Source organism: Eptesicus fuscus, chromosome 12 (assembly GCF_027574615.1).
Source record: "Eptesicus fuscus isolate TK198812 chromosome 12, DD_ASM_mEF_20220401, whole genome shotgun sequence".
NCBI lineage: Eukaryota > Metazoa > Chordata > Mammalia > Chiroptera > Vespertilionidae > Eptesicus > Eptesicus fuscus.
This window is the reverse complement of record NC_072484.1, coordinates 34964968-34989503: the sequence shown is the minus strand read 5'-3', so window position 1 is coordinate 34989503 and position 24536 is coordinate 34964968. Positions and strand designations below refer to the sequence as shown.

The following is a 24536-nucleotide window of genomic DNA, read 5'->3' as shown; positions in this document are numbered from 1 at the left end:
CCCTACCCCCATCCCCAGTAGATTTTCAAACTGTCCTGGAGTGAAAGAGGGGGTGTATGCCCAGGGGCTTGACCAGCCCCCTCCCTCTCCCTCCCTGTGAACTGCATGAAGAAAGTTTGGACAAGAAGCCTAATAAAGAGTGAACCCCTCATCCTTGGAGATGGGAAAGTAGTGCAAGCTATAGTATAGTTGGAATTCCTAAGAGTGGGATGAGACGAGAATCCACAAGATTAAAGACATGAAAATAATGATAATGATGGCATTTATTGAGTAGGGCCAAGACCTACACTAAAAGCTTTCTACCTGTTACTTAATCCTCACAACAACCCCCTGAGATGGATACTATTAATCTCTCCAGTTTTCAGATGAGGAAACTGATTAAGTGTCTTACCCACGATCACACAGTTTGTAAGTGGTAGCACAGGAAATAGCACACAAACACCTAGACTACAGAGACCCACTCCCCACGCCCCCCCCACCCCACTCCTGCCATACCTTCGTGCCCATTGTTCCTTCCTTACAGCATTCTTTCCAGAACATCAGAAACTCTTAACATGATGGTAAATATATTCAGGTTCCAGAGACCCCCATCCCAGAGTCCTGAATCGTGCCCTCTAGAGTGGAATCTGGGCGTTTGCTCTTAGGGATCCTAATACACACGGAGTTTAGGGCAGGGGTACCAGAGGGGTTGGGCTTGAAAGAGGAGTCTGAGAAGTGTTGGGGGTCCAGTGAGGGATCTGACGTCCGAGAAGGGACGTCCAAAGGAGGGACGCAGCCTGAGGATGAAGCAGGTGCTGGAGGGGGGCAGGGGCAGGGGGTAAGGTCGGAAGAGGAATCTGGGGTCGGAGGAGGAGTCTGAGATCGGAGGAAAAGGATCTTGGAATCCAAGAAAGGGGTCTGGGATCAGAGGAAGAACCGGGGTCGAGGAGAGGTTTACGGCCAGTGGAAGAGTCTGGGGTCTAAGGAGGATTCTAGCTCTAACTGGGAGAGGGGATTTGGCCCCCGGGCTGCATAAGGTGTCCTGAATCACTAAGGTCGCGCTGGTGACGTGCTCTTCTCCACGATCTCCCACTTCGCGACCCGGAATTGCCCTCCGGCCTCTGCAAACATCACCCCCTCTCCACCTGCGCGCCTACTGCCAGCTGGCAGCGCTGAGCCGGGCGGGAGCGAGTCAGACCCCGACGAGCGCTAGGGTGGGGGTGAGGCGCCCCCTCCCGGCGGCCCGGGAGCGCAGGCCCCTCCCACCCCACCCCCCACCCCCCGCACCACTTCCGGCAGGCGCTGCGCTGCTGGGGGGCGCGGGTGAGGATGGCGGCGGAGAACCAGGCCAGTCAGGAGAGCGCCCTGGGCGCCTACTCGCCTGTGGACTACATGAGCATCACCAGCTTCCCGCGGCTGCCAGAGGATGAGCCGGCCCCCGCGGCCCCTCTGAGGGGCCGCAAGGACGAGGACGCCTTCTTGGGAGACCCCGATACAGGTGAGGCCCGCTGCTCGCCCCCCCGCCCCCCCACCCGTCCCTGCCCCCCTGGGATGCCCCTGGCCCTCCATCTGCACCGAGCATCACCTCCAGCCTCCATCACCCGAATTTATTCCCTTCCTCCTGGACCTTTCTCTTCTCCTTTTTTTTTCTGTTAATTATCTGATGGGGTTGGGAGTGCATCTCTGCCTTGGAGTCCTAGGATGCGACAAGGGAGAGTGATGCCAGAGACTGCAGTAGGAGGGATGGGGGTTACCTTTTGGGAAGAACCAACTGATAAAGGAATGTTGGAGGGGAGATCCTGAGGCACAGCTGTGATCACCCAGAAGAGGCTTTTCTCTAGTCACAGAGAACAGGATAGAAGAAACCAAGTCAGAGATTGCAGTAGGATGAATAGAGGCTGGGTCTTAAGAACTTCCCACAGCCAGGGATTGTGGGAAGGAGTGACCATGGGGGTGGGAAGCTGAGACTCTCTTCATGTCCAGGGAGGGATAAAGAGAATGTGATTCTGCCTGTCTGTATGTGCTGGGTATTGGGATACAGGGGGATGAACTGAATGACCTCTCAAAGTCCTTGGGGACCAGAGTGCCTTTGCTGCCCTGTGGTTTACCTCACCCCTACCAGAGCCATGGATCAGGCCGGGATGTTAGTGAGGTGCCCTAGAAGCAGGCTCCAGAATTTTACTGTGTTCTTTTCAGCCCTCTGCAGAGACTGCAGGGGTGGGGGTAGGGAGGGAGGAGACAGAGCTTGGGGAAGACCTGAGGGCCAAAAGCTCTCTGAGCATTTCTTCCCTAGTGCTCTCTCTGCTATCCATGTGGCCCAGCTCTATTCTTCATCCTCCATCCCCCATCCCTCTTTCCCTCAACGTCACTTCCTGGCATTAGAGCATCCTTCTGCTTCACTCTCTCTTCCTCCCAGTGCCTGCACTTGAGTCCTATCCCTTACCAGCCTGGCAGACCTTGCTTCTCTGGTTCAGCCCTCTCTAGCCTGGCCCTTCTATAGTTACTCCCAGTCTGACAGCCCCAAATTCTTCCCCCTTCCACAACTTTCTGGTTATCTGGCCCTGACCACCAGCCCCTGCCAACCTGACTAGACTATACCCCACCTGGAGGGGGTGTGAGGTGACAATAGGAAGCCTTATGGGCATCAAAAGTCAAAGCTGCAAATTAATTTTTTTTTCCAGAGGGAGTAGCCCTGGAATCAGGAGGTATCAGGGAGAGGGGTGGGAAGATGTGTCCTGGTAGATACCAGTCTGAACCAGGTCCATTATTCAGGGTCAGGAGTACCAGTTCTGTCCCAGCATTGCCCTGATTCACTGTGTGACAATGGGCACACTTACCCGTGGCTTCCCCTTCCAGCTCAACTGGGAATGCCTATCTCTCCCAACCGAGAGATTGGAAACCCCTGTTTTCTCCTGGCCCCATATAAATGCATTTATCAAAACCTGTGTTATTTGTTTGTGTGATCTGTAATTACTCAATGTCTGTAAACCCTAGGAGGGTGGGATCATGACTGTTTTGTTCACCATTCAACACAGTGCTAAGCATTCAATAAAAATTGTTGAATGGATAAATGAATAAGGAAGATGTCAGGATGAAAGAATGGCAGCAGAGGGAGTTCTCAACTCAGGGAGTACCGTGGTGAGTTAGACTCTGCCCTAATCTGTACAAAGACTCTGTCTTAAGACTCTGCCCTAATCTGTACAAAAATCCAGACGAGTCCCCAGTCACCTGCCTTGCTGGGAACCTATACCTTATGCCAAGGTTGTGCACTAAGGTTCCAAGGAACTTGCCATCATACCTGTGTGGTCATTTCAATGCCATGTCTCCAAGCACTGCTTCAAAGCCCCAAGACTCCTTTGGCCCAGCTGGACCAGCCTGCTGGCTAACGTGGCCTCCTATGTTCTCAACCTGGTAGTGCTACCTTGTGGCATTGCCCCATCCTCTTATCCAGAACCATGGCTGTGCCCAGCTAGCCTCTAGCCTGCCACACCCTAGAATCAAGTGTTAGGCACCCCACAGCAAATCCTGTGGAAAACAGAGATAGGTGCCTGGCCGACATGGCTCAGTGGTTGAGTGTTGATAAATGAACCAGGAGGTCACAGTTCAATTCCTGGTCAGGGCACATACCTGGGTTGTGGGCTTGATTTCCATTGTGGGGCATGCAGGAGGCAGATGATCAATGATTCTCTCTCATCGTTGATGTTTCTAACTCCCTCTCCCTTCCTCTCTGAAATCAACAAAAATATATTTTAAAAACAAAAACAGAGCTAGGGGATAACCACTCCAAGTTTGGAGTAATACTGTCTCTTCTCTCTTCTGAGCTCCAGGCCCAGGTGTTCCTCTCTATTCCAGGCATTTGCTTCCAGATAGATGTCCAGCAAGTACCTCACCGTCAGCATGTTCTATGCTGAACTCATCATCTCTTCCCCATATACCTGCTCTTCTCCCAATGTCATTCTCAATGAATAATACTGCCTTTCATCCAGTCTCCAAGGTAGAAGCTCAGGAGCTACCCATCATCCCCCCTCTTCCTCTTACTTCCAAATGGTGATCAAATGCTCTATGTCCCCCTCCTAAGTATCTTTCAAATTCCATCACACCATTCCTGTCATCACCACTGTAGACTAAGCCATTATTCTTTCTTATCTGTATTATCCATAGGCTTCTAGCTCTTCTTCCTGTCTCCTGCCTCCCACTCAATCCCAATCCATGCACTTCATATACATAATATATATTCATATATATATGTTATTTTTATTGATTTCAGAGAGAAAGGGAGAGGGAGAGATGGAAACATCAATGATGAGAGAGAATCATAGACAGGCTGCCTCCTGCATGCCCCCCACTGGGGATCAAGCCTGCAACCTGGGCATGTGCCCTGACGGGGAATCGAACCATAATCTCTTGGTTCATAGGTCAACACTCAACACAAACTCTTGGTTTCACCATTTATTTATTTATAACCTTAAGCAGGCAGTATCACCTTTCTCGGCCCCAGTTTCCTCATCTTTAAAATGGAAAGAATGGGTCTATCTTATAAAGTTATGGGAACACTTCAATGAGGAAATGTATGTAAAGTGCCTGGGAATGCAATCAGTCTCAATAAATATAAGTTCCAAATCCTTTCCTGAGTTCTTTTGAAACCTCTAGGTGCCAAAGAGAGTTCTGTGCCCAGAGTAGGTGTTTAACATCTGTTCAATGAATTCCAATTTTATTTACAGATTCTAGTACTGAGCATTAGACACAAGCATCATCAACTGAAACAGGCTTCCGGAAGACAATCTTCCTTTTTAAATAAAAATTTAAAAACAAATTACATGTTCATGGTAAAAATAAATAAACAAACAAATGAATAAACAAGGAATAGTGAGGAAAAGGAAAAGTTCCCTTCTCCATTGTTGTCTTCCTGTAATTTTTCCTTTTTATTTAAAGATACATGTATTAATTAAAATATATATATTGTAAAAATTTCAAACAAAATATTCTCCCACCCCACCTTTAGGATCTTTTCCCAAAAGTAATGACCATAAATAATTTCTAAGAATTATCTATATAGACACCTTAATCAAGTCTTTCTGCCTCCACTCCTACATCCTCAGATCCATTCTCCAGATAGCAGCCAGAGGGATGGTTTTTTGTTTGTTTGTTTTTAAATGTGTTTTTATTGATTTTAGAGAGGAAGGGAGAGGGAGAGAGACATGGATCGGCTGCCTCCTGCACACCCCTACTGGGGATTGAGCCCGAAAACCTGGGCATGTGCCCTTGACTGGGAATCAGACGGGTGATCTCTTGGTGCATGGGAGCAGACTCAACCTACTGAGCGACAATGACCAGGGCCAGAGGGGTCTTTTTAAAGCATAAAACTGATGGCTTCACATTCTTGCTTAAAACTCTTCAATGGCCTCCCATGGCTGTTAGGTAAAATTCAAGCTTTTCACTAAGCCAAGGCCCAGTGACCTGCCCTAGCCTCTACCCCACTGCTCACTACACTGGAACCACACAGGGCGTGGTTATTTTTTTTCTTATGTGCCATTTCATTCCTACCTTAGGGCCTTTGCTGTTCCTTCTTTCTGGAACACTACGTACTCACCACTTGCTCTACATATGGGTGGCTCCTGCTCATCCTTTAGTTCTTAGCTTAAAAGTCACTTCTAAGCTAAGAGGCTGCTGAGAGGCTGTGGCTGATTTCCCCAGCTAAGCAGCCCCCAACACAAACCACTATTGTCTTATTCCATCATTTTTATTTATAGCACCTGCCACAACTTGTAATTATGTACTCATCTGTTTACTTCTTTATTGCCTTCTTTCTCCACTGATCTGTGAACCCCAGAGGGCAGGAACTGTTTGTACCTTTCCCCTAGCATCTAACATAGGGCCAGAAACATAGCAGATCCTCCATATTGGTTGAATGAATGAATGAATGGAAGGAAGGAAGGAAGGAAGGAAGGAAGGAAGGAAGGAAGGAAGGAAGGAAGGTTGGAAGCCAAGGTCTATCCACTCAGTTTAGGTAACTGCCTCCTTGCACAGAAGGCTGGGCCCAGCTCTGGGAGTATCTGGTTTCCAGGGAGGGTCCAACTCCCGCCTCTTCAGGAAGTGTTCTCAGTCCTGGGTCCTGGGTGCTCAGGAAATTTGGCCTAGGGACAGTAATCCAGCTGCCCAGCTTCCCTGTTGGTGGTCCCTGTCTCTTCCCAGCCCAGACTGCCACCCTCACCCGCCCTGGGGTGCATGGGCGTGGGTAGACGCTGGTGCTCTAGATTGGGGTTTGTTTGACGGGAGTGCGGGGGTGGTGGTGGGGAACAGGATATAACCCCGACTGGAGGGCGGCAGGGCGGGGGTAAGAGACTTCCGGACTGACACCCCCCCTCCGACCCCTCACTCCCACCTCCACTCCTCGCCCCCCGCAGACCCGGACTCCTTCCTGAAGTCAGCGCGCCTGCAGCGGCTGCCGTCGTCGTCATCAGAGATGGGAAGCCAGGACGGGTCGCCTTTACGCGAGACCCGCAAAGACCCGTTCTCCGCCGCGGCCGCGGAGTGCTCCTGCCGTCAGGACGGGCTCACGGTCATAGTCACAGCCTGCCTCACCTTTGCCACGGGTGTCACTGTGGCGCTCATTATGCAGATCTATTTCGGGGACCCTCAGGTGAGAAGTCGCTGGAGAAGACGGTGGGGATTGACTGGCTGAGTGGTGGAAGTGGGCCGGGAATTGAAAAGGGGGAGGAGGAAGGTCCCAGGGGGAGGGAGGGGGGTGGCTCGGGTCTTGAGGGGGACAGAGCAAGGAAGGGGCTGATCAGATAGGAGGCACTGGAGGTAATGAGGGAAAAGAAGGTAAATAGGGGTGAATCAAGGAGGCAAGAGGACAGGGCTCCCACCTCCACCACCCCCACCCCCCGTGGAGGTTCTGGGGTTAGTGGAGGTACCCTAGGGAAGCAGGGGGCTCCTACTGTCCCCAACTAGCCCCTTCCCTCCCCCAGATCTTCCACCAGGGTGCCGTGGTGACCGATGCTGCTCGCTGTACATCGCTGGGCATCGAGGTGCTCAGTAAACAGGGATCTTCTGTGGATGCCGCTGTGGCAGCAGCCCTGTGTTTGGGAATCGTGGCTCCGCACAGTTCTGGCCTGGGCGGGTAAGGAGCTCCCCACTGTGGAGGTTGGGGTGCCCAGGTCTAATTCCCTGTCCTGGTCTGTAGACCTCCTGTGGGGGTCTCCAAGTTTGAGCAGAGAAACAGATGGGCCCCAACTCCTTGCATTTGCTCTTTCTACACACACAATTTTATCCCTTCATAATGTCAGAGGAGGTGTTTTCAAAAGCCTTTTCTTTAAAAAAAAAAAAAAATTTGGAAAACGATGTTGTAAATTGTAACATGAGGTGCACAGGTAGGGGTATACTGTAATTAATTAAGGCAGCGATACTTAAACTTTTGGGCTCACAAATCCCTGTGAGTCTGATGAAAGCTATGGACTCTTTATGCTCCAAAAATACACACACACACACACCCCCCGCTAAGAATTCTTAAAACAGAGGTGACAAATTGGCCACCCAGGGGCCATACCCAGCACACAGACAGGTTTGGTTTGCAGACTTAATTTTTTTTAAATGTGTTTCCTATTGTTAAAAAGTTGAGAATTTCCAACATCTCTTGAACCTGAAGAGACCTGGTAACACAGCTCCCTATGACTGCAATGATCTGGACCTGAGTAGAAGCTGCTTCCCATTCTGTGCCTCCTACTTTGCCACAGTGCTGCCACTCCTTAGTTGCTGGGCTGCAGGCCACCATCTCAGATGCTACCACCATCTCAAATGGAAACAAGTCACAGAAAAGGGACAAGCTGACAAAGTCCATGTCTTGGTTCCTGTAAGACCAGTCTTCCAGACCCTACCAAAAAAATCCCCCTTTTGTTTTTGCACAGTCTGTTCTTACATAATTCAGTCCTGGGAGAGGGAGTGGAGGCATACCAAGGAGGCAGGTGCAGGAAGCTGGCAGGGGTCCAGCTATGGTCTGGGGCGGGGGGGAGAACATCCTGCTCTCCCAGTCTCTGTTTTTTTTAAATCAGGGATTAAAGTCTCCAGTGACAAGCTGAAAGAGGTCCTTGAACTCTGGATCCCTGCCTTGTGGGGCGGCTGAATCTCTGAATCCCTGTTGGGGAGGGGGCTCAAACACTTGTCTCCTGATGACAAACTAAGCCTACAGCCATCACCATTGGGAGTTGAAGGGTGGCAGGTTAACTGTTCAGAGGGGTAGCATCTTTTCATCACCCCCCGCCCCCTTCTGTGTCTTTTCCAGTGGGGGTGTGATGCTGGTCCATGACATCCGACGCAATGAGAGCCACCTAATTGATTTCCGGGAGTCTGCACCAGGGGCCCTCAGGGAAGAGGCCCTGCAGAGATCCTGGGAAACCAAGGTGGGGACCCTGGCGAGAAGAAAGTATGGGGGGGGGGAGGGTCTCCCTTCACTGCCCTTCTTCGAACCCAAGCATTACTTTGCTGAGTATTTGCTATGGAGGTGAGGAAATGAGTTGAGCAGGATGCTCTTAGGTTATGAGGGAGACAGGCAAAACTCCCCAAATAAAATAGTGAACAAAAAATTCTGGATGGTGGATATCAGGCAATACAGCAACATCTTAACTTCTGTGGCAACCTTGCCTATCTGGCACATAGAAGGAAGAAAAAAGGCCACTGAGCAGCCTGAGACCTCAAAGTTGCTGCACTATCACTCACACATCCCACTCTGAGCCTGTTGACTGTAACTTCCCCAGCCCACAACATGTTGGAAGATTAGAAAGGAACTGCTAGAGGAAAACCCACTCACTGTCCATTGAGAGCAAAGGCAGAGATAGAATAACTTGGAAAAATATATATTTAGTGCAGAGGTAAAAGCCAAACACACACCACAGCTCATAGTAATGGTGGTATGATAATGAAAAGGTAAAATGAAGGTCTCTTGCCCACTATTTTAAAAAGCAGGAATAGGTATAAGCCAATGAAGACAGGTTCCCATCTAAATTGGTTATGTCCTAGCTCTTAAAAGGATTTGCTTAATTTATAAGTCCCTCAATTATGATAGCTAAAGGAGGCCTTTCTGCATTTGCTGATAGGAAGTCAGGGAGATGGGAGGGAGGATGCCTGCTGGGACAGCTTGTCCCTCCTCTAGGGTACTTGGCCTATGTCTCTCCCCTGTGCCAGCCCCCCCATCCCTGGCTTGGGGCTCTCTGCAGAGTTCAGCCCAGCCCCCCCCCTTCCAGTGACCTGGTCTCCTCTCTCCCTCGCCTGCCCGCCTTGCCCAGCCTGGGCTCTTGGTGGGGGTTCCCGGAATGGTGAAGGGGCTACATGAAGCTCACCAGCTCTATGGCAGGTAAAGACCCTCCCCCTGGGGACCAGGGGCCCCTGCCTGCACTGCTCCTTTGGTGGCCTCCTATCTTCCTGGATTATTTCCTTCCAAACTCCCCCTCCTAATATCCCATTCCCTTGCCAGGACTCTCCTTCCCAGGAACCCCCTCCCCCACCCCCCGGAACCCTCCTCATCCCCCCAGGACCTCCTCCACCCCCTTCTCTCTGCCCCCCCACTTCCCAGGCTGCCATGGTACCAAGTCCTGGCCTTCGCAGCAGCTGTGGCCCAAGATGGCTTCAACGTAACCCATGATCTAGGTCAGTGGGGCCTGGGGGTCAGGGGAAAGGCATGCGGTTGATGGAGGGGGGAGATACGACCTCTGAGATTTGGGGCCCAAACCAGAAAGCACCTCTCTTCCAGTTTGCTCCTCAGCTCTCTCCCACCCTTATCAGGAGGCAGACTCAAATGAGAAGATCTAGAGAGGCCCATATATACCCTACCTCCCCCATAACAGGCTCCTTGGGGGCTGGAGCTTAGGGCCAGACACTCAGCCCTTATTCACCCCACCTATTATGCATCTCAGCCATTGGGTCCAGACCTGGCAATCCCTGCCCAGCCTCTTGTCCCTGCCCATAGCACGTGCCCTGGCAGAACAGCTGCCGCCTGATGCATCTGAGCACTTCCATGAGACGTTCCTGCCATCGGGCCGCCCACCACTACCTGGCTCGCTGATGCAACGGCCTGACCTGGCCATGGTACTGGATGTACTTGGCACCTACGGCCCCGCTGCCTTCTATGCTGGTGGTAACCTCACGCTGGAGATGGTGGCCGAGGTGAGCACGTGGAGAGCCCCTCTGCCCCAAAGGACCCTACTGCAGGGACATCCTTTCCCCCCTTCCTTCCCTGGATTTCTCTCTACATATATTTACTTGAAATTCTAGAATAGGCAAAACTAACCTCTGGTGATAGGAATCAGATCAGTGGTTGTTGGAGTGGGAGGGCTTGACTGGAATGAGGGAGGAAGAACCTACTGGGATGATGGGAATGTTTCATCTTGATTGAGAGAGGTAACTTTGGGCTCCCCAGGGCTGGTGCCAATCTGTGCAGAGGCCTGTCCTGCCCCTCGCAGGCTTGGTGGAGAACCGGGATCAGCCTCAGCTTCCCTGAGCCCACAACCTCACCCTGCCCTTGGGTTTTCTAGGGATTGAGCAAAGGGCCTCCTTCATTGGAACTGAGGGGATTAACATAAGGCCTTACCAACTAACCCCAAAGAGTCTTAGTCTGAGGCAGTAATTGGTTTTAGAACTATTGTCAATAGTTGAAAATTCCTGATGGAAAATTATGTTCAAGATAAGGATACACAGACCAACTCAGTGGTTCTTTCATCTGTGCAATAGGGTGATTATATCTATCTCTGCCATACAGTTGTGGGAACTGAATAGGTCCATCACTTATTCTACATCACCAAGTGCCTGCTCTGTGCCAGGTCCTGTGCTGAGCACTGGAGATATGGATGTGGTGATAGAAGCCACCTCAGATGGACTTAACTGGAAAGTCCAGCAGAGTACTGGCTTTAGGTCGGCTGGACCCAGTGGTTCCATCCCCATTGTCAGGACTTGGTCTATCTCTCTCTCTGTCTCATGACTCCACTTTCCTCTGCTTGAATTCACTCTCTGTCAGATCCTTTCCACACCTGCTCCCATCAGCCATCCTTCCAGTATGCCATCCCAAGGAAAGAGCATTTCTCATTCCAGTAATTCCAGCAAACGCCTCAAGGTTATGTCTCATTGGCCTGTAATAGGTCTCATGACTATTCCCAAGCCAATCACTGTGGCATGAAAACAAATGTTCTGATTAACTAGACCTGCGTTGTGTATCCTCTCCTAGAGGTGGAGAAGGGGATGAAGGAGACTAACAAAGACCATCAGAACTTCAAATTAAAAAAAACCAAAGTTGTCAAACAAAGGAACACACACCAGCCAAGCAATTCAATGTATAGTTCACTGGGGGTGGATTAGAAGTCAGAGGTTTCAAGTACTAAAAAAAAAAAAAATGGAGGACATTCCTAGTGTTATGCTAATTTAGGGTTGAAAATTAGCATGCTGGATAGTATGAAATGAGCCCATTGGTTTGTACAAGATTGGTTCACTGGTCAGTAATTGGTTATGTCATTCCTACCAGGGCCATCCATGGTTTTGTAGTGGCTTTAGTTATTTGTAGTGAAATGCAGAATTCAGTTTGATATCTCTCAAGCAAGTGCTGCTGTAAGTGAAAAATCTTCCTTTCTCATAGGCAGAGAGGGCAGTATACACAAAGACATAGAGTCATGAGTTCAGGAACTACAGGTCACCCAGAGCTCACTGGGGAATAGCAGGACATGAGGTGGAGATGTAGGCAGGGGCCAGATCACAAGGAGCCTTAAATACTGACCTAAGAAGGTCATTCATAGAATGTACCCAACACAATGTCTTGTACATAGTAGGTGCTCACTCAATGTTAGTGCATTTTCCTCTTCCTTTTTCCTGGGGTATCCAGAGCTGATGGGGTCCCTAAAGGTCATGATGAGAATTGCAGAAGGCACAAAAGTTATAAGCATCTGATCTGTCTGTGATACAAACATATACCACAGGCCAAAGCCACATGCTCACTGTGTGGTGTGTGGCTCAAAGTGGTGGTGGGGGCATTCTCTCCCTTCCAGGCTCAGCATGCAGGGGGTGTTATAACTGAGGAGGACTTCAGCAACTACAGTGCCCTCGTGGAGAAGCCTGTGTGTGGCGTGTACAGAGGTGACTTCTCTCCCAGTTCCCAGGGTCCCCACTCAAGAGAATCCTCCCAGTCCATGGCTGTATGCTTTTGGCCTAGAGACTCCTTCCCATTAAACAGGAGAGAAACTGAGGCAGTGAGCTGCCTGGACAGCTAGCTAATGAAGCAAGCCAGAGTCAGCCTACCTTCTGAAGTAGTCTTGGAGTCAATTATCCCAAGTATTTAGGATATGGGGTGGGAGGTCTGGTCAAAGGGTCAGGCCTAGAAGTTGGGGTTCTAGCCATATGTTTTCTTGATTTGGGCTCTCTGTTGTCTTGTCCCATTCCTGGTCCCACTCTCAATGCCCTACACATCATAAGAACTCATAAGACAAAAGTCCATCTAAGCTTCTGGTTATAACAAACTTTTCAAGACAGTCATAGACCTCCCTCTAATTGTGCCCAAAGGAAACTGAGGGCCCAGGGAAGGAAAAGAACTAAACCTGTCAAATTCAAAACCAATGATAAACCCATAGATTCAAGTTTATGACATCGATGATGTCCAAGTTTGTTGAACCCAAAGTGGTAGGCTCCTAGGTCCCTAGGAAGGCTCATAAGTTGTCTTTCCTCTAGCACAGTGGTCGGCAAACTCATTAGTTAACAGAGCCAAATATCAACAGTACAACGATTGAAATTTCTTTTGAGAGCCAAATTTGTTAAACTTAAACTTCTTCTAACGCCACTTCTTCAAAATAGACTCGCCCAGGCCGTGGTATTTTGTGGAAGAGCCACACTCAAGGGGCCCAAGAGCCGCATGTGGCTCGCGAGCCGCAGTTTGCCGACCATGGCTCTTAGAGGCCCAGATTACGTCAAGCCCCAGAAGAGACTGCCTCTGAGTTCAAGTTTCCAAGCCTCAATCTCCAGCCCAATTCCTCTACTAGAGGCAATGTCATATGGAACAGAGAAAGAGCATAGCTAGGGAGCCAGGAAGACCTGCCATTCACCTTGAACAAGTCACTTCCCACTATGAGCCAGGGTTCCCTCCTTAAAATGGAGATAATAGTGCCTACCTCTCAAGGTAGCCATGAGGATTTGATGAGATGATGTTGGAAGTTGCCCTGATCAGAATGGGCACTGAATATGTATTTGATTTTCCATTTCTCCTTCAAGCCTGTATTCTCTTGGCAATGCCAGAACCTTGAGTACTCTAGGTTCCACTTGTATCCTGTAACCTTGGACCAGCGGCCTCTCTGTGCCTCAGTTTTCTCACCTATAAAATGGGAATGATAAAAGTACCCATTGTGAGGATTAAGTGAGTTAATTAGTTATGGTTTGTGTTATATCAGATATTATTATTCCTTTGGTGTCCAAACATCTAATAACTAGAGCCTTATATAGGAAGAGGAGGTTAGTTGCTCCCAAGAAGTTTCAGGGGTGGGACCATCAGGGGCCCTGAATAGTATCCTGCCCTATGGTGGGCCAGGAATCTGAACATCTGGACATCTGTCCCTGCTGTGCCAATGGCCTTCATTGAAACTCTGGGCAAATCATATGGAAGAGCAAACTGAAGACCAGTGTTCTGAGTTGGAGTCCTGGCCCTGTCCTTGACTCGCCATGTGAACTTGCATGTGTCCCTTTGCCTGTCACCACTTTTTCCCTATCTGATGAGGGAGTTCAGTGCTGTGGTCTCAGTCTATGTGATGGTGGGATATGGAGATGCCTTGACTGTCCCTGCCATCTGGTCATTTCCTGTCCTTTCAGGCCACCTGGTTCTCAGTCCCCCACCCCCGCACACAGGCCCTGCCCTCATCAGTGCTCTCAACATCCTCGAGGGCTTCAATCTCACCAGCCTGGTCTCCCGGGAACAGGCTCTTCACTGGGTGGCAGAGGTAAGGCCAACCCCTCCATTCGACCCTGTGTTGGGGGACACTGAAAGTGGGGGGATGGGGTACTGCCATGGGCAGGACTAAATCCCCTCCAAGTTTTCTCACACACAAGAATTCTGGGTGTGGGTACTGGGAGAAGTCTGGCTGCCTCTGCCATACCTCTGCTCTGTTTTCAGACCCTGAAGATTGCATTAGCCCTGGCCAGCAGACTGGGAGACCCCATCTATGATTCTACCATCATTGAGAGCATGGATGACATGCTAAGGTGGGTCCCGTGGCAGGACCCTGGGGACTGGACAGATGGTGGTGGTGTGGGGAAAGGATCAGGTGTAAAGCAGCTGATAGAAAAATAGGCCTGAGGTCCCAAGTCAATTCCAGCTCAACCCTAACAATGTGGCACTGATTGCTTCTCCTTGCACCTCAGTGTTCCCATCTGTACAATGAGTTGCTCTACTTCATATGGCTCTCAAATTTTTTTGACCCTAGCAGGGCACATAGATGGGCCCATCTGGTCCTCCTTTTGAGTGGACAAAGAAAGCCTATTAACAATGAAAAGAGTCTCCAAGAAAATATTGGAGGTGGTGGATATTTTTATTAAAATGTATCTATATTAGCAGGATAACATAATAATAAAACTGTGGGCTCTTGTCAGACGGACTCAGTTCAAATCCCAGATTCTCAGCCTATGCAGCCTTACCCTCTCTAAATCTGTTTCTACAAGGGGGCCTGACAATAACGGTGCCAACCTCATGGTTAATTGTAAAGACCAAGCAAGGTTATACATACAAAGCATTGAGCATGTTGTCTGACACATAATAAATATTCAACAAATATCATCATTAGTATTAATTGGCAATAGGGGTAAGCATGGTTACCATTTAACTGCTACTATAACTGACTTAAAGGCTGGCTGAGGGAAAATCAGAAACCAAAAATATAGTTAATGTAAATTTGTATTTTCATGATTTTATAAATTTGCTTTTAAGGTCAATACATATTTAGTTCTAAAACACATGCACGTACCTATATTAAATCCGTTCATCAATAAAATTTTTTAAAAATACATTTTTATTGATTTCAGAGAGGAAAGAGAGGGAGAGAGAGATAGAAACATCAATGATGAGGGAGAATCATTGATCAGCTGCCTCCTGCATGCCCCCTACTGGGGATCAAGCTTGAAACCTGGGCATGTGTCCTGACCAGAAATGGAACCATGACTTCCTGGTTCATAGGTCGACATTCAACCACTGAGCCACTCTGGCCAGGCCATCCAATAAATATTTATTAAGGGCTTACTATGTGACAAGTCTTTCTGTGTCTTCAAAAAAAATTCTAATAGCAAGTAAAGATTCTTGTATACAAACCTCCCCCCACAACCACGCGCCCCCCACAACCACGCGCCCCCCCCCACACACACACACACACTAAATTCTTAATGAAACTTAATTTTGAGACTACAAACATCAGGTTAAGTGAATTCAGTTTGTTCATGTCAAAACAAATATCTTCTGAGCATTCACTATACCCTATAGGTACTTACATAGAAACGATTAAATGAACAAAGTCAAGTAACTAAAAGATTCTTGATTTAGGCACTGAATAAATTAAAAGTTGGCTCTAGAAGAGAATCTGAATAACACCTAAATAAATTCATCCGGTTCAACAACTATTTCCTGAATATTTCCTATATGCTAGGAATACGTAATCTGTTCTCTGGGACAGACCAATGCGGGAGGCAGATATTGATCAAATAATCACACAAACAGACATCACAAAGAGTGGTAGGTGGAATGGAATGAGAACTTGCTGTGTGTTCACCTCCTACCCCATGTCTTTTCAGCAAGGTAGAGGCTGCCTACCTCCGGGGCCACATCAATGACTCCCAGGCAGCCCCTGCCCCACTCCTGCCTGTTTACGAGCTGGATGGGGCTCCCACGGCTGCCCAGGTGCTGATCATGGGCCCTGACGACTTCATTGTGGCCATGGTCAGGTATGCAAGCTCAGACTCCACTTGGCACAAGAGATCATCTAGGTGGGGGCTGGGCAGGCGTGAGAGTGGGTTCAGGGTTCACCTGGCCCCAATCTCGGCCCCCAGCTCCCTGAACCGGCCCTTTGGCAGTGGCCTCATCACCCCCTCGGGGATCCTACTCAACAGCCAGATGCTGGACTTCTCCTGGCCCAACAGGACTGCTAACCACTCTGCACCCAGCCTGGTAGGGTCTTGCTTCCCTCCTACCCTGGGGACTCCAAGGCTAGGGAGGATGTGTTACAGTATGGCTGCTCCTCCCTCCCTATTTCCTCTAGGAACTTCTATTATAAAGAAAAGGAGCCCAGACAAGGTGTTTACTTCACCCCAGCCCAAGTCTGGGGCTTGGAGCCTGGTGAATCCCAAGAAACCTTGTCCCATTCTGTCAAGGTCTGATTGTGTGACCTGGGGAAAGTCTTGTCCCCTCTCTGGGCCTCAGTTTCTTCTCACCTGTATAATGAGGATATTGGCCTCTGATTGTGTGCTTTAGGTACTTTCTAGTACTAATTGTCTATGGCTGTGTAATGCTGAGCTGATGGGGTTCAGCCCTATTGCTGGGCGCCAAAGGAGAAAGGAAATAGGAATTATTGTGTAGTTGGAGGTCAGCACTTTTACACCCTGCAAGCTGGGGCCCTGGCAGGACGAAGACAGATGACCAGGGTGGAGATTATTCTGTTCATCCCCTTAGTCATCTTTCTTGGCTTGGCCCCTCCCCTGCCTCAAAACTTAGTGGGTTCACTATCCACCCCAGTTATCCAAGGACCCTGACCATTTCACATACAGCAAACTGTGGCCTGGGGAGAGACCCGTCTCCAATGAAAACTGGACCTGTGGGCGATGTAGGGGAGGGAGAGAGGTTGGAAGAGTGGTGGAGTAGTCCTTATCCTATCTCACCCTACCTCTCATCTCCCTTGTGGCCTTGGTCCTCTGACAACAGGAGAATTCGGTACAGCCAGGGAAGCGGCCACTGTCTTTCCTGCTGCCCACTGTGGTCCGGCCGGCAGAGGGGCTCTGTGGAACCTACCTCGCCCTGGGGGCCAATGGAGCTGCCCGGGGCCTCAGCGGCCTAACCCAGGTGAGGTTTCCTCCATGGCAGGCCTTTTGTGGCCAGGAGCCAAGCTGTGGCCTGCAGATGCCTTCATGTCTCTTGCTTATTTTCATCTTTTACTCACAGCAAACAAGGGCTGGAACTGCTTTGTGGCAGGCCCCTCCTGGGCACTAAGGAGATGGGCTGTGCTGACTTTCTTAGTGAAAATGTAGCCCTGAAGCTCCCTGTTTTCCCAGGTTGCAGGAGAAACTGCAGGGCCAGTGGAATTGAGAGGTGATATGGCATCTGACTGCCTGAATTCTCTCAGTCTCAAGTTCCACCATGCTCTACTCAGCATCTGAATAGAGAAGCAGCCCTCTTTAGGATTTGCTTTTGAAAGGAAGGGTCTGCTACACTCCAAAATGCCTCACAACAATTCCACAAATGTCTTGAGCGCCTGATATATGTGCCAGGCACATAATTTGGCAGGTGGCGAGTTAACTAACCTGAGCTTTGGAATCAGACGCCCCTGAGTCCCAGGCCAAGTGCTGCCAATTTCCAATTGTGTGATGTTGGAGAATTCACTTAACCTCTCTGAACCTGTCTCCTCATCTGTAAAATAGAGATAAAAATAGCTAATATATACAGAGTTATTACTACCGAATTTTCCGGCGTATAAGACGACCTTTTAACCCAGGAAAATCTTCTCAAAAGTCGGGGTCTTATACACCGGAAAATACGGTAACCCACCCATCATTTGGCAATAACTCACTTTAATTCTAAATTGTAAATACCATATTTTCCGGTGTATAAGACCCCCGACTTTTGAGAAGATTTTCCTGGGTTAAAAGGTCGTCCTATACGCCGGAAAATACGGTAAGTACTGGGCATGGTGTTAGGTGTGTTAACTCTTTTAACCTTCCCAACTTTGGAAGGAATCCTTATTTCTATTTCATATATTTAAAAAAAAAAAAAACGGAGGCCCAGAGAGGTTGAAAAATTAGGTCCAGTTTAGTAAGAATGGGCAGGCAGTTGGTTCCAGAGCCTACCCACACTCCAAACCAATAAGCTAAAAGTACCCACATTGTGACCTAGACTATGCCCAGCCATTAACTCTGTCCTGGCCAGGGACAAGGGAGGTCAACCCTGGGATGCTAGCAGTGCCTCTTCCCTGGCTCTCTCTAAACTCTGGAGTGAATCACTTTTCTTCTCTGGCCCTCATTTACCCATCTGTGAAATGGGGACCGTCATCAAAGGTCTGCCTGTCTTCTGGGACTGTTGAGAAGCTCAAATGACACTCCTGGTGCAAGGAATCTAAAGACTAAGGAGTCTGGACCAGGAGGAAGGACCATAGAGTCCTAAACCCCCATCTCTGGGGTAGCCCTGACTTCTGCCCTTTGGCTGTCTGCAGGTTCTGCTGAATGTCCTGACCTTGAACCGGAACCTGAGTGACAGCCTGGCCCATGGCCGCCTACACCCGGACCTGCAGTCCAACCTCCTACAGGTGGACAGTGAGTGTCCCCATGGAGTAGGCACAGGGCATGGTAGAGAAAGAGGCTCCTCCCAAGGGTGCCCCTGCCTCAACCAGCACCAACTCCCTGCCATTGGAAGTTTGGTTTCTTCCAGCTAATTCCTAACAGTCCAAGATCTGGGGGATTAGAACCATCCTGCCATTTCCTGGCTGTGTGGCCTTGGGAAATTTATGTCTCCACTCTGAGCCTCAGTGTTCTCGTTTATAAAATAAGATGCAGTTGTTCATTCTGCAAACCATTAGTTCAGCAGTTTGTATTGAGTATCGACTGTGTGCCAGGCATTATCTTAGATGCCAGGGATACTGCATTTACAGGCAGACAGGAAAATAAATTAACAATAATAATAATAATGAGAAAGCAAAATAAATGCCCTACAGAGCATTAAATTAGGATAATGTATGTATAGGGCTGACTCGATGATTGAGGGAGGCCCCTCTTTGGAAACATTTAAGCTGTGATCTGAGGAATGAGAAAAAGCCCACCGTGCAAAGAACTGGGACTTTGTATGCCAAGGGAACAAATGCAAAGAATTCAGGGCAAGAATAGGCTTGGTGTGTTTTAGGAGTAGAAAGGAAACAAGAGTGAGTGAGGATGAGATGAGATCAGAGAGGCAGCAGGGGCCAGGTCATGGACCTTACAAGTTATGGTGAGGAGATGACTTTCCTTTAAGAAGGACAGGTGCTTAATTTTGTAAATGGAAAAGTATGTGAACCTTTGGGGAGTTTTTATTACAGCAGGCAATGTATTATACAAGTCTAAAGCGGGTATATATTGAATGAGACATGGTCCTTGCCTGTTCAGTGTCATTATCCCCATATTATGGAGAAAGAAACTGATACCCACAGAGGTTATAAACTAGTCAACGATCAGCTAGTAAGTGGCAGAACTGAGAGAATACCTGGCTGATACCAAAGACTCGGTTCTTTTCTGCATGGCTCTAGTACCTCCTGGATTGAAGCATGTTAGAAGCCACACACCTACATCCTCAGCAGTCACAGCCTATAGTTGACTGGTGACACTTTGGATCCCAACTGATGGATTCCTTGAAAATGAATTCTGCTCAGCCAATATCTTCTGGTTTCTATCAAATGCGAGGCTGTTTTCTATGTTACTTGGGTGTGAGGGGGCTCATCCTAGCCCTCCTGTGAGGGGCTTACAGTCCTAGACATGGGCATGAAGAGTTGAGGCTTGGTGAAGGAAAAGTTCATCCATCCACCTGAGGACTCTGGGAGGCTTTACAATAATAACTGGTTGAGCCTTAAGTATGAGCAGGAATTTGGCATGTGGAGGTAAAGAACATTGTGAATAGCCCTGACCGGTTTGGCTCAGTGGATGGAGCGTCTGCCTGTGGACTCAAGGGTCCCGGGTTCGGTTCCGGTCAAGGGCATGTACCTTGGTTGCGGGCACATACCCAGTGGGGAGTGTGCAGGAGGCAGCTGATCGATGTTTCTCTCTCATTGATGTTTCTGGCTCTCTATCCCTCTCCCTTCCTCTCTGTAAAAAATCAATAGAATATATATATTTTTAAAAAAAGAACATTGTGAATAGGGGAACTGCCTGTGCAAAAGCCAGAAAGAATGGGTCAGAGAGCAGCCAAGAGGTCAGTTGGACTAGATACATTGTTCCCCAAATTTCAGAATTTATCCATCACTTTCATGACTTTTGCCACATTTATACATCTTCTAAACCATTATTTACACAATGTGTCTATAAACACATTTAACTTAAATGTATTTTTAAAGTAAATCTTTTATCATAATCCCAAATGGAAAAATGGCTTTATATGCCACAAATAGACAATAAGTAGCTATAAAAATAAAATATTTTTAGGTTTTAGTTAGATATTGTTGCCCAGAGAAGACTCTCAGGGCTGCTCTTTCTGTTAGAGAAAATTATTTTGTCCCATTTGGGAAAATAAGACAATATTTTTGTTGAGGAGCAGTGGGAGGTGAAGTTATAGGGCTTATCATGGAGGTCCATGTTAAGAACATGGACTTTATCCAATTGAGTAGGGGAGGGATATGACCTGATTCGTTTCATATAGGGCAGGTGGATTGTAGGGAGAAGAATTTAAGTTGGGGAAATATAAGAAGGACCCTGAATAATGGAACAGCAAGAGATGAAAAAAAAAAAAAAAAAGAGATGAAGACCGGAAATTATGCAAGAGGGTGAGGACTTATTAATTTATCCAGTAAAGACTTGGCTTAACATTTACTCTGTCCTCACCCAGTTCTAGGCTCTGGGGATCAATAATGAACAAGAAAACACCCCTGCCTTTAAAAGGCTTATAATATAGTGGAGGGAGACACAGTAAATAAATAAATACAGGTAGCATTAAGTACTTTGAAAGAAAACAAAGCAAGGTAAAGATAACATGGGCTGATATTTTAGATAGTGATGAGAGAAGTCCTTGAAGATTGGAATGAAGTAAGGGAGGCAGTTTTGTGACTCTCTAGGAAGAAACATTCCAAGCAGAGAGAAAGCAAGTGCAAAGTCCCTGAGATAGGAGCATGTTTGGCTTCTTTGATCGACAGCAAGGAGGTTAGAGCAGAGTTAAGGAAGAGAGTGGAAGGAAGTGAAGAGAGGAGTTTAGAGGGATAGTGAGGACCCAGGTAATGGTGGGTCTTAGAGGCCTTGGTAAGGACTTTAGATTTTATTCTAAGAGTCATCAAACTTGTCAGAGGGGTCCAGCTGGCTCAGTTGTTGAGCGTTGACCTATGAACTAGGAGGTCCTGGCTCAATTCCTGTCCAGGGCACATGCCAGGGTTGCCGGCTCAATCCCCAGTAGGGTCATCTAGGAGGCAGCTGATTAATGATTCTGTCATCATTGATAGAGGGTTTTGAGTGGGGGAGTGATATGGTCTAATGGTTTTAAAAGGACTCTTTGACTACTGTGTGAATAGGCTATAAGGAAGGCAGGACTGAAAGCAGAAACACCAGTTAGTGGGCTATGCAGTAATCCTAGCAAGCAATGATGGCAGCTTGGCTTATGCAGGTGGAGATAAGACCCCCAAGCCCCTTTTCCAATATTAAGAATGACTGTATATTATGGATCACTTACTGTATGCAAGGCTCTGAACTCAATGCTTTCTGTGTATTATATCCTTTAATCCCTGCAACAACTTTATATACTGTAGTAGGTTCTTGGATAATCCCTATTTTAGGCATGAAGAGACTGAGACTCAGAGAGGTCAAGCAATTTGACCAAGGTCATACACCTCCTCAGTGGAGCATCCAGGACCAGGACTCAGGTCTGACCATAGGACTCCTGAACTAGTGCTCTGAAAACTCTGAATGTGTGTATGTTGTGGGGTGGTTTTCAGGTGAGTTCACAGAGGAAGAGATTGAGTTCCTGGAAGCGAGGGGTCACCACGTGGAGAAGGTAGATGTCTTATCCTGGGTCCATGGCAGCCGGAGAACCAACAACTTCATCATCGGTGTGAAGGACCCCCGGAGTCCAGATGCAGCTGGAGCCACCATCCTGTAGAGCAGCAGGGTGGGGTGGGGGTCTCTGCTCCCCCCGCCTTTGCATGTTCCTAGAGTCCTTCCTTCTCCCAGGTTTGGTCTTAGGAGGACCCCCGGGATGCCCCAGATCAGGGGCCAGAGGGGATGCTTACCAAACCCTTCCCCAGAGTAACTGGAAAATTCTCCATCCAGAGGCCTGTGGTGGTGGTGGTGGTGGTGCGTGTCAGTGTTCACATTAGGCAGACAGGACCTTGAGGAGTCAGATTATCTGTCTGTCTCCTTTCCCTCAGCCATGCTGGCCTTGAGCTTAGGGATGTGCTTGCAAACCCTTCTCAAGGGTCCTCACAACCCCAAAATCTCCAGTCTGGCCTTACCTGGGCCTTGTCTTCCAGCTCCCTTCTCTTGTCCTCAGCCTCATTTCTTAAATGACTAGGATTTTTTTTAAATGGACCATCCTGGGAGGTTCCTCTCTTCCTCCCACCAAGTTGAGGCAGGCGCATTGTATCTGGGGTCCAGGGTATGGAATCCCTAGGGGTGGGGGTGGGAACCAGCTCAGGGGCTTCCATTTGCAAAGGGGAATTAAAGAAAGAATATTGCTTAACCATGGCTCTGGCTTGATTTATGTTTGGCTGTGTTGAGAGTTGAGTGAGAGACCTCGGTTCACCTTGTCCCAGTAGCCCTGACTCCAGGGCAAACTAGAGTCAATCTTATGGGGGTCATAATATCTGCCATCTATCTAAGACTTGGATTATAAAAATTATAAAGTAATTAACAACTACTAGTATAATTATAGATGGCATCTATTGAATGCTTTATGTGTGCCAGGCCCTATGCTAATTTTATTTAGTCTTCTTTACAAATCTCATGAGGTAGGTACTATGCCCATTTTACAGGTGGGAAGCTAACAAAAAGAGGTTAAGGGACTTGTCTAAGGGTCCTCATGTATGAAATGGAAGAATTGGGATTCAATCTCAGGATGTCTAACTCTTAATTTGTGCTCGTAACATTTTGTACATCTACTAGGTGAACTACTTGTTATAACATATATTAGTATACAATATATATAAGACAATAAGTACCTTTTATACATTATGGCATTCATGCATGCATGTATCCATGCATTATAGTCCAGGCACTTTGTTAGGCACTGGAGATTCGGCATTGAACAAGAATATTTTTTAAAAATATATTTTTATTGATTTCAGAGAGGAAGAGAGAGGGAGAGAGAGATAGAAACATCAATGATGAGAGAGAATCATTGATTGGCTGCCTCCTGCACACTCCACACTGGGGATCAAGCCTGCAACCTGGGCACGTGCCCTGACCAGGAATCGAACCTTGACCTCCTGGTTCATAGGTCGATGCTCAACCACAGCCACGCCGACCAGGCTAACAAGAATATTTTTTATGCGTTTGCAGTTTACAGGGGGAATAAAACATTTAAGAAATAAGGACACAGATAATTAGGGTAATTGCCATCACAAGAAGTTCTATGAGGGATGCTATGAGAATGGATACCAGGAAAGTTAATCTAATTCAGGGGTGGGGTGGGACCAGCAAAGATCTCCTCGAGGAGGTGATGAGGGTGAGTAGGATCAAAAGAAGAGGATTAGATGTGAGATGTGAGAATGTAATTTTAGGCAAAGGGATCAGTATGTACAAAGGTCCTTAGGGATGTGCTTGCAAAGAATGTGCCATGTTAAAGGAGGTGGAAGAAAGCCAATATATTCTTCCTACAGCAGGGGTTAGTCAACAAATGTTTTCTGCAAAGGGCCAGACAATAAATACTTCATGCTTTGAGGTTGTATGTTCTCTCTAGTAACTACTCAACCTTACTGTTGTCATAAAAAGCAATCATAGACATTATGTAAATAACTGGCTATGTTCCCATGAAACTTTATTTTATAAAAACAGGGCCCAATTTAGCCTAAAGAGTAGTTTGCTGACCCCTATGTTAGAGCATACTGAGAGAGGATGATGGTATGAGACACTCTTATGAGGCATGTATTAATCTCCCCATTTTACGGATGAGGAAATTGTGACTCCAAGGTGTGAAGTGACTTGCCCAAGGTCATGCAGCTGGTAGTTGGCAGATCTGTGATTCAAAAGCAGTCTTTTTTACTCCAAAGATTATGTCCCTTTCCTCTCTTAAAAAAACCTTTATCTGGTTACAGATGTAAGTACTATTTGAATATCAAAGAATCCATAAATATATGATGTAGATGATCCATGCCCTAAAAATCTCAACTTTCCAAAAACCCAATAATTTAATATACATACCCCAACTCCTTTTTTGTAGATATAACATATTATTTTATTTAAAAATAAAAATGGGATTATATCATTCACACTGTCTACAAACTTCCTTTTTTTCTACTTACCAATATAACATGAGCATTTTTCCATGTCAATATCAATACATATATATCTACCTAATCATTTACAAAATGCATCATATAGTTTCCTATTGAATATTTGGGTAGTTTACAATGCAACTTAGAATATCCTTGTAACAACTCTCCTAGGCTGTCTTTCAAGTGATGGGATTATAGGAC

At 47.6% G+C, this 24536-nt stretch overlaps 1 protein-coding gene across 1 annotated transcript; it reads left to right on the top strand.

Annotated features, from left to right (window-relative positions):
- The first annotated feature begins 1308 nt into the window (after positions 1-1308).
- GGT7 (gamma-glutamyltransferase 7) lies at positions 1309-22564 on the top strand. The gene is made up of 16 exons (XM_054724277.1): positions 1309-1477; positions 5912-5986; positions 6384-6619; positions 6951-7102; positions 8261-8378; positions 9261-9328; positions 9548-9621; positions 9941-10137; positions 12003-12090; positions 13807-13934; positions 14108-14196; positions 15772-15921; positions 16027-16144; positions 16895-17032; positions 18396-18495; positions 21840-22564. The coding sequence occupies exons 1-16, from the start codon at positions 1309-1311 to the stop codon at positions 22001-22003; spliced, it is 2064 nt and encodes a 687-aa protein (XP_054580252.1). The 3' UTR covers positions 22004-22564.
- The last annotated feature ends 1972 nt before the right edge of the window (positions 22565-24536 follow it).

Excerpts from the sequence above, each read along its gene's own strand:
- GGT7 (XM_054724277.1), top strand. The coding sequence starts at position 1,309 with ATGGCGGCGGAGAACCAGGCCAGTCAGGAGAGCGCCCTGGGCGCCTAC. Across the intron at positions 1,478-5,911 it reads CTTGGGAGACCCCGATACAG|AAGGAAGGAAGGAAGGAAGG; the intron begins GTGAGGCCCGCT and ends ATGGAAGGAAGG. Across the intron at positions 17,033-18,395 it reads GCCTCAGCGGCCTAACCCAG|GTTCTGCTGAATGTCCTGAC; the intron begins GTGAGGTTTCCT and ends GGCTGTCTGCAG.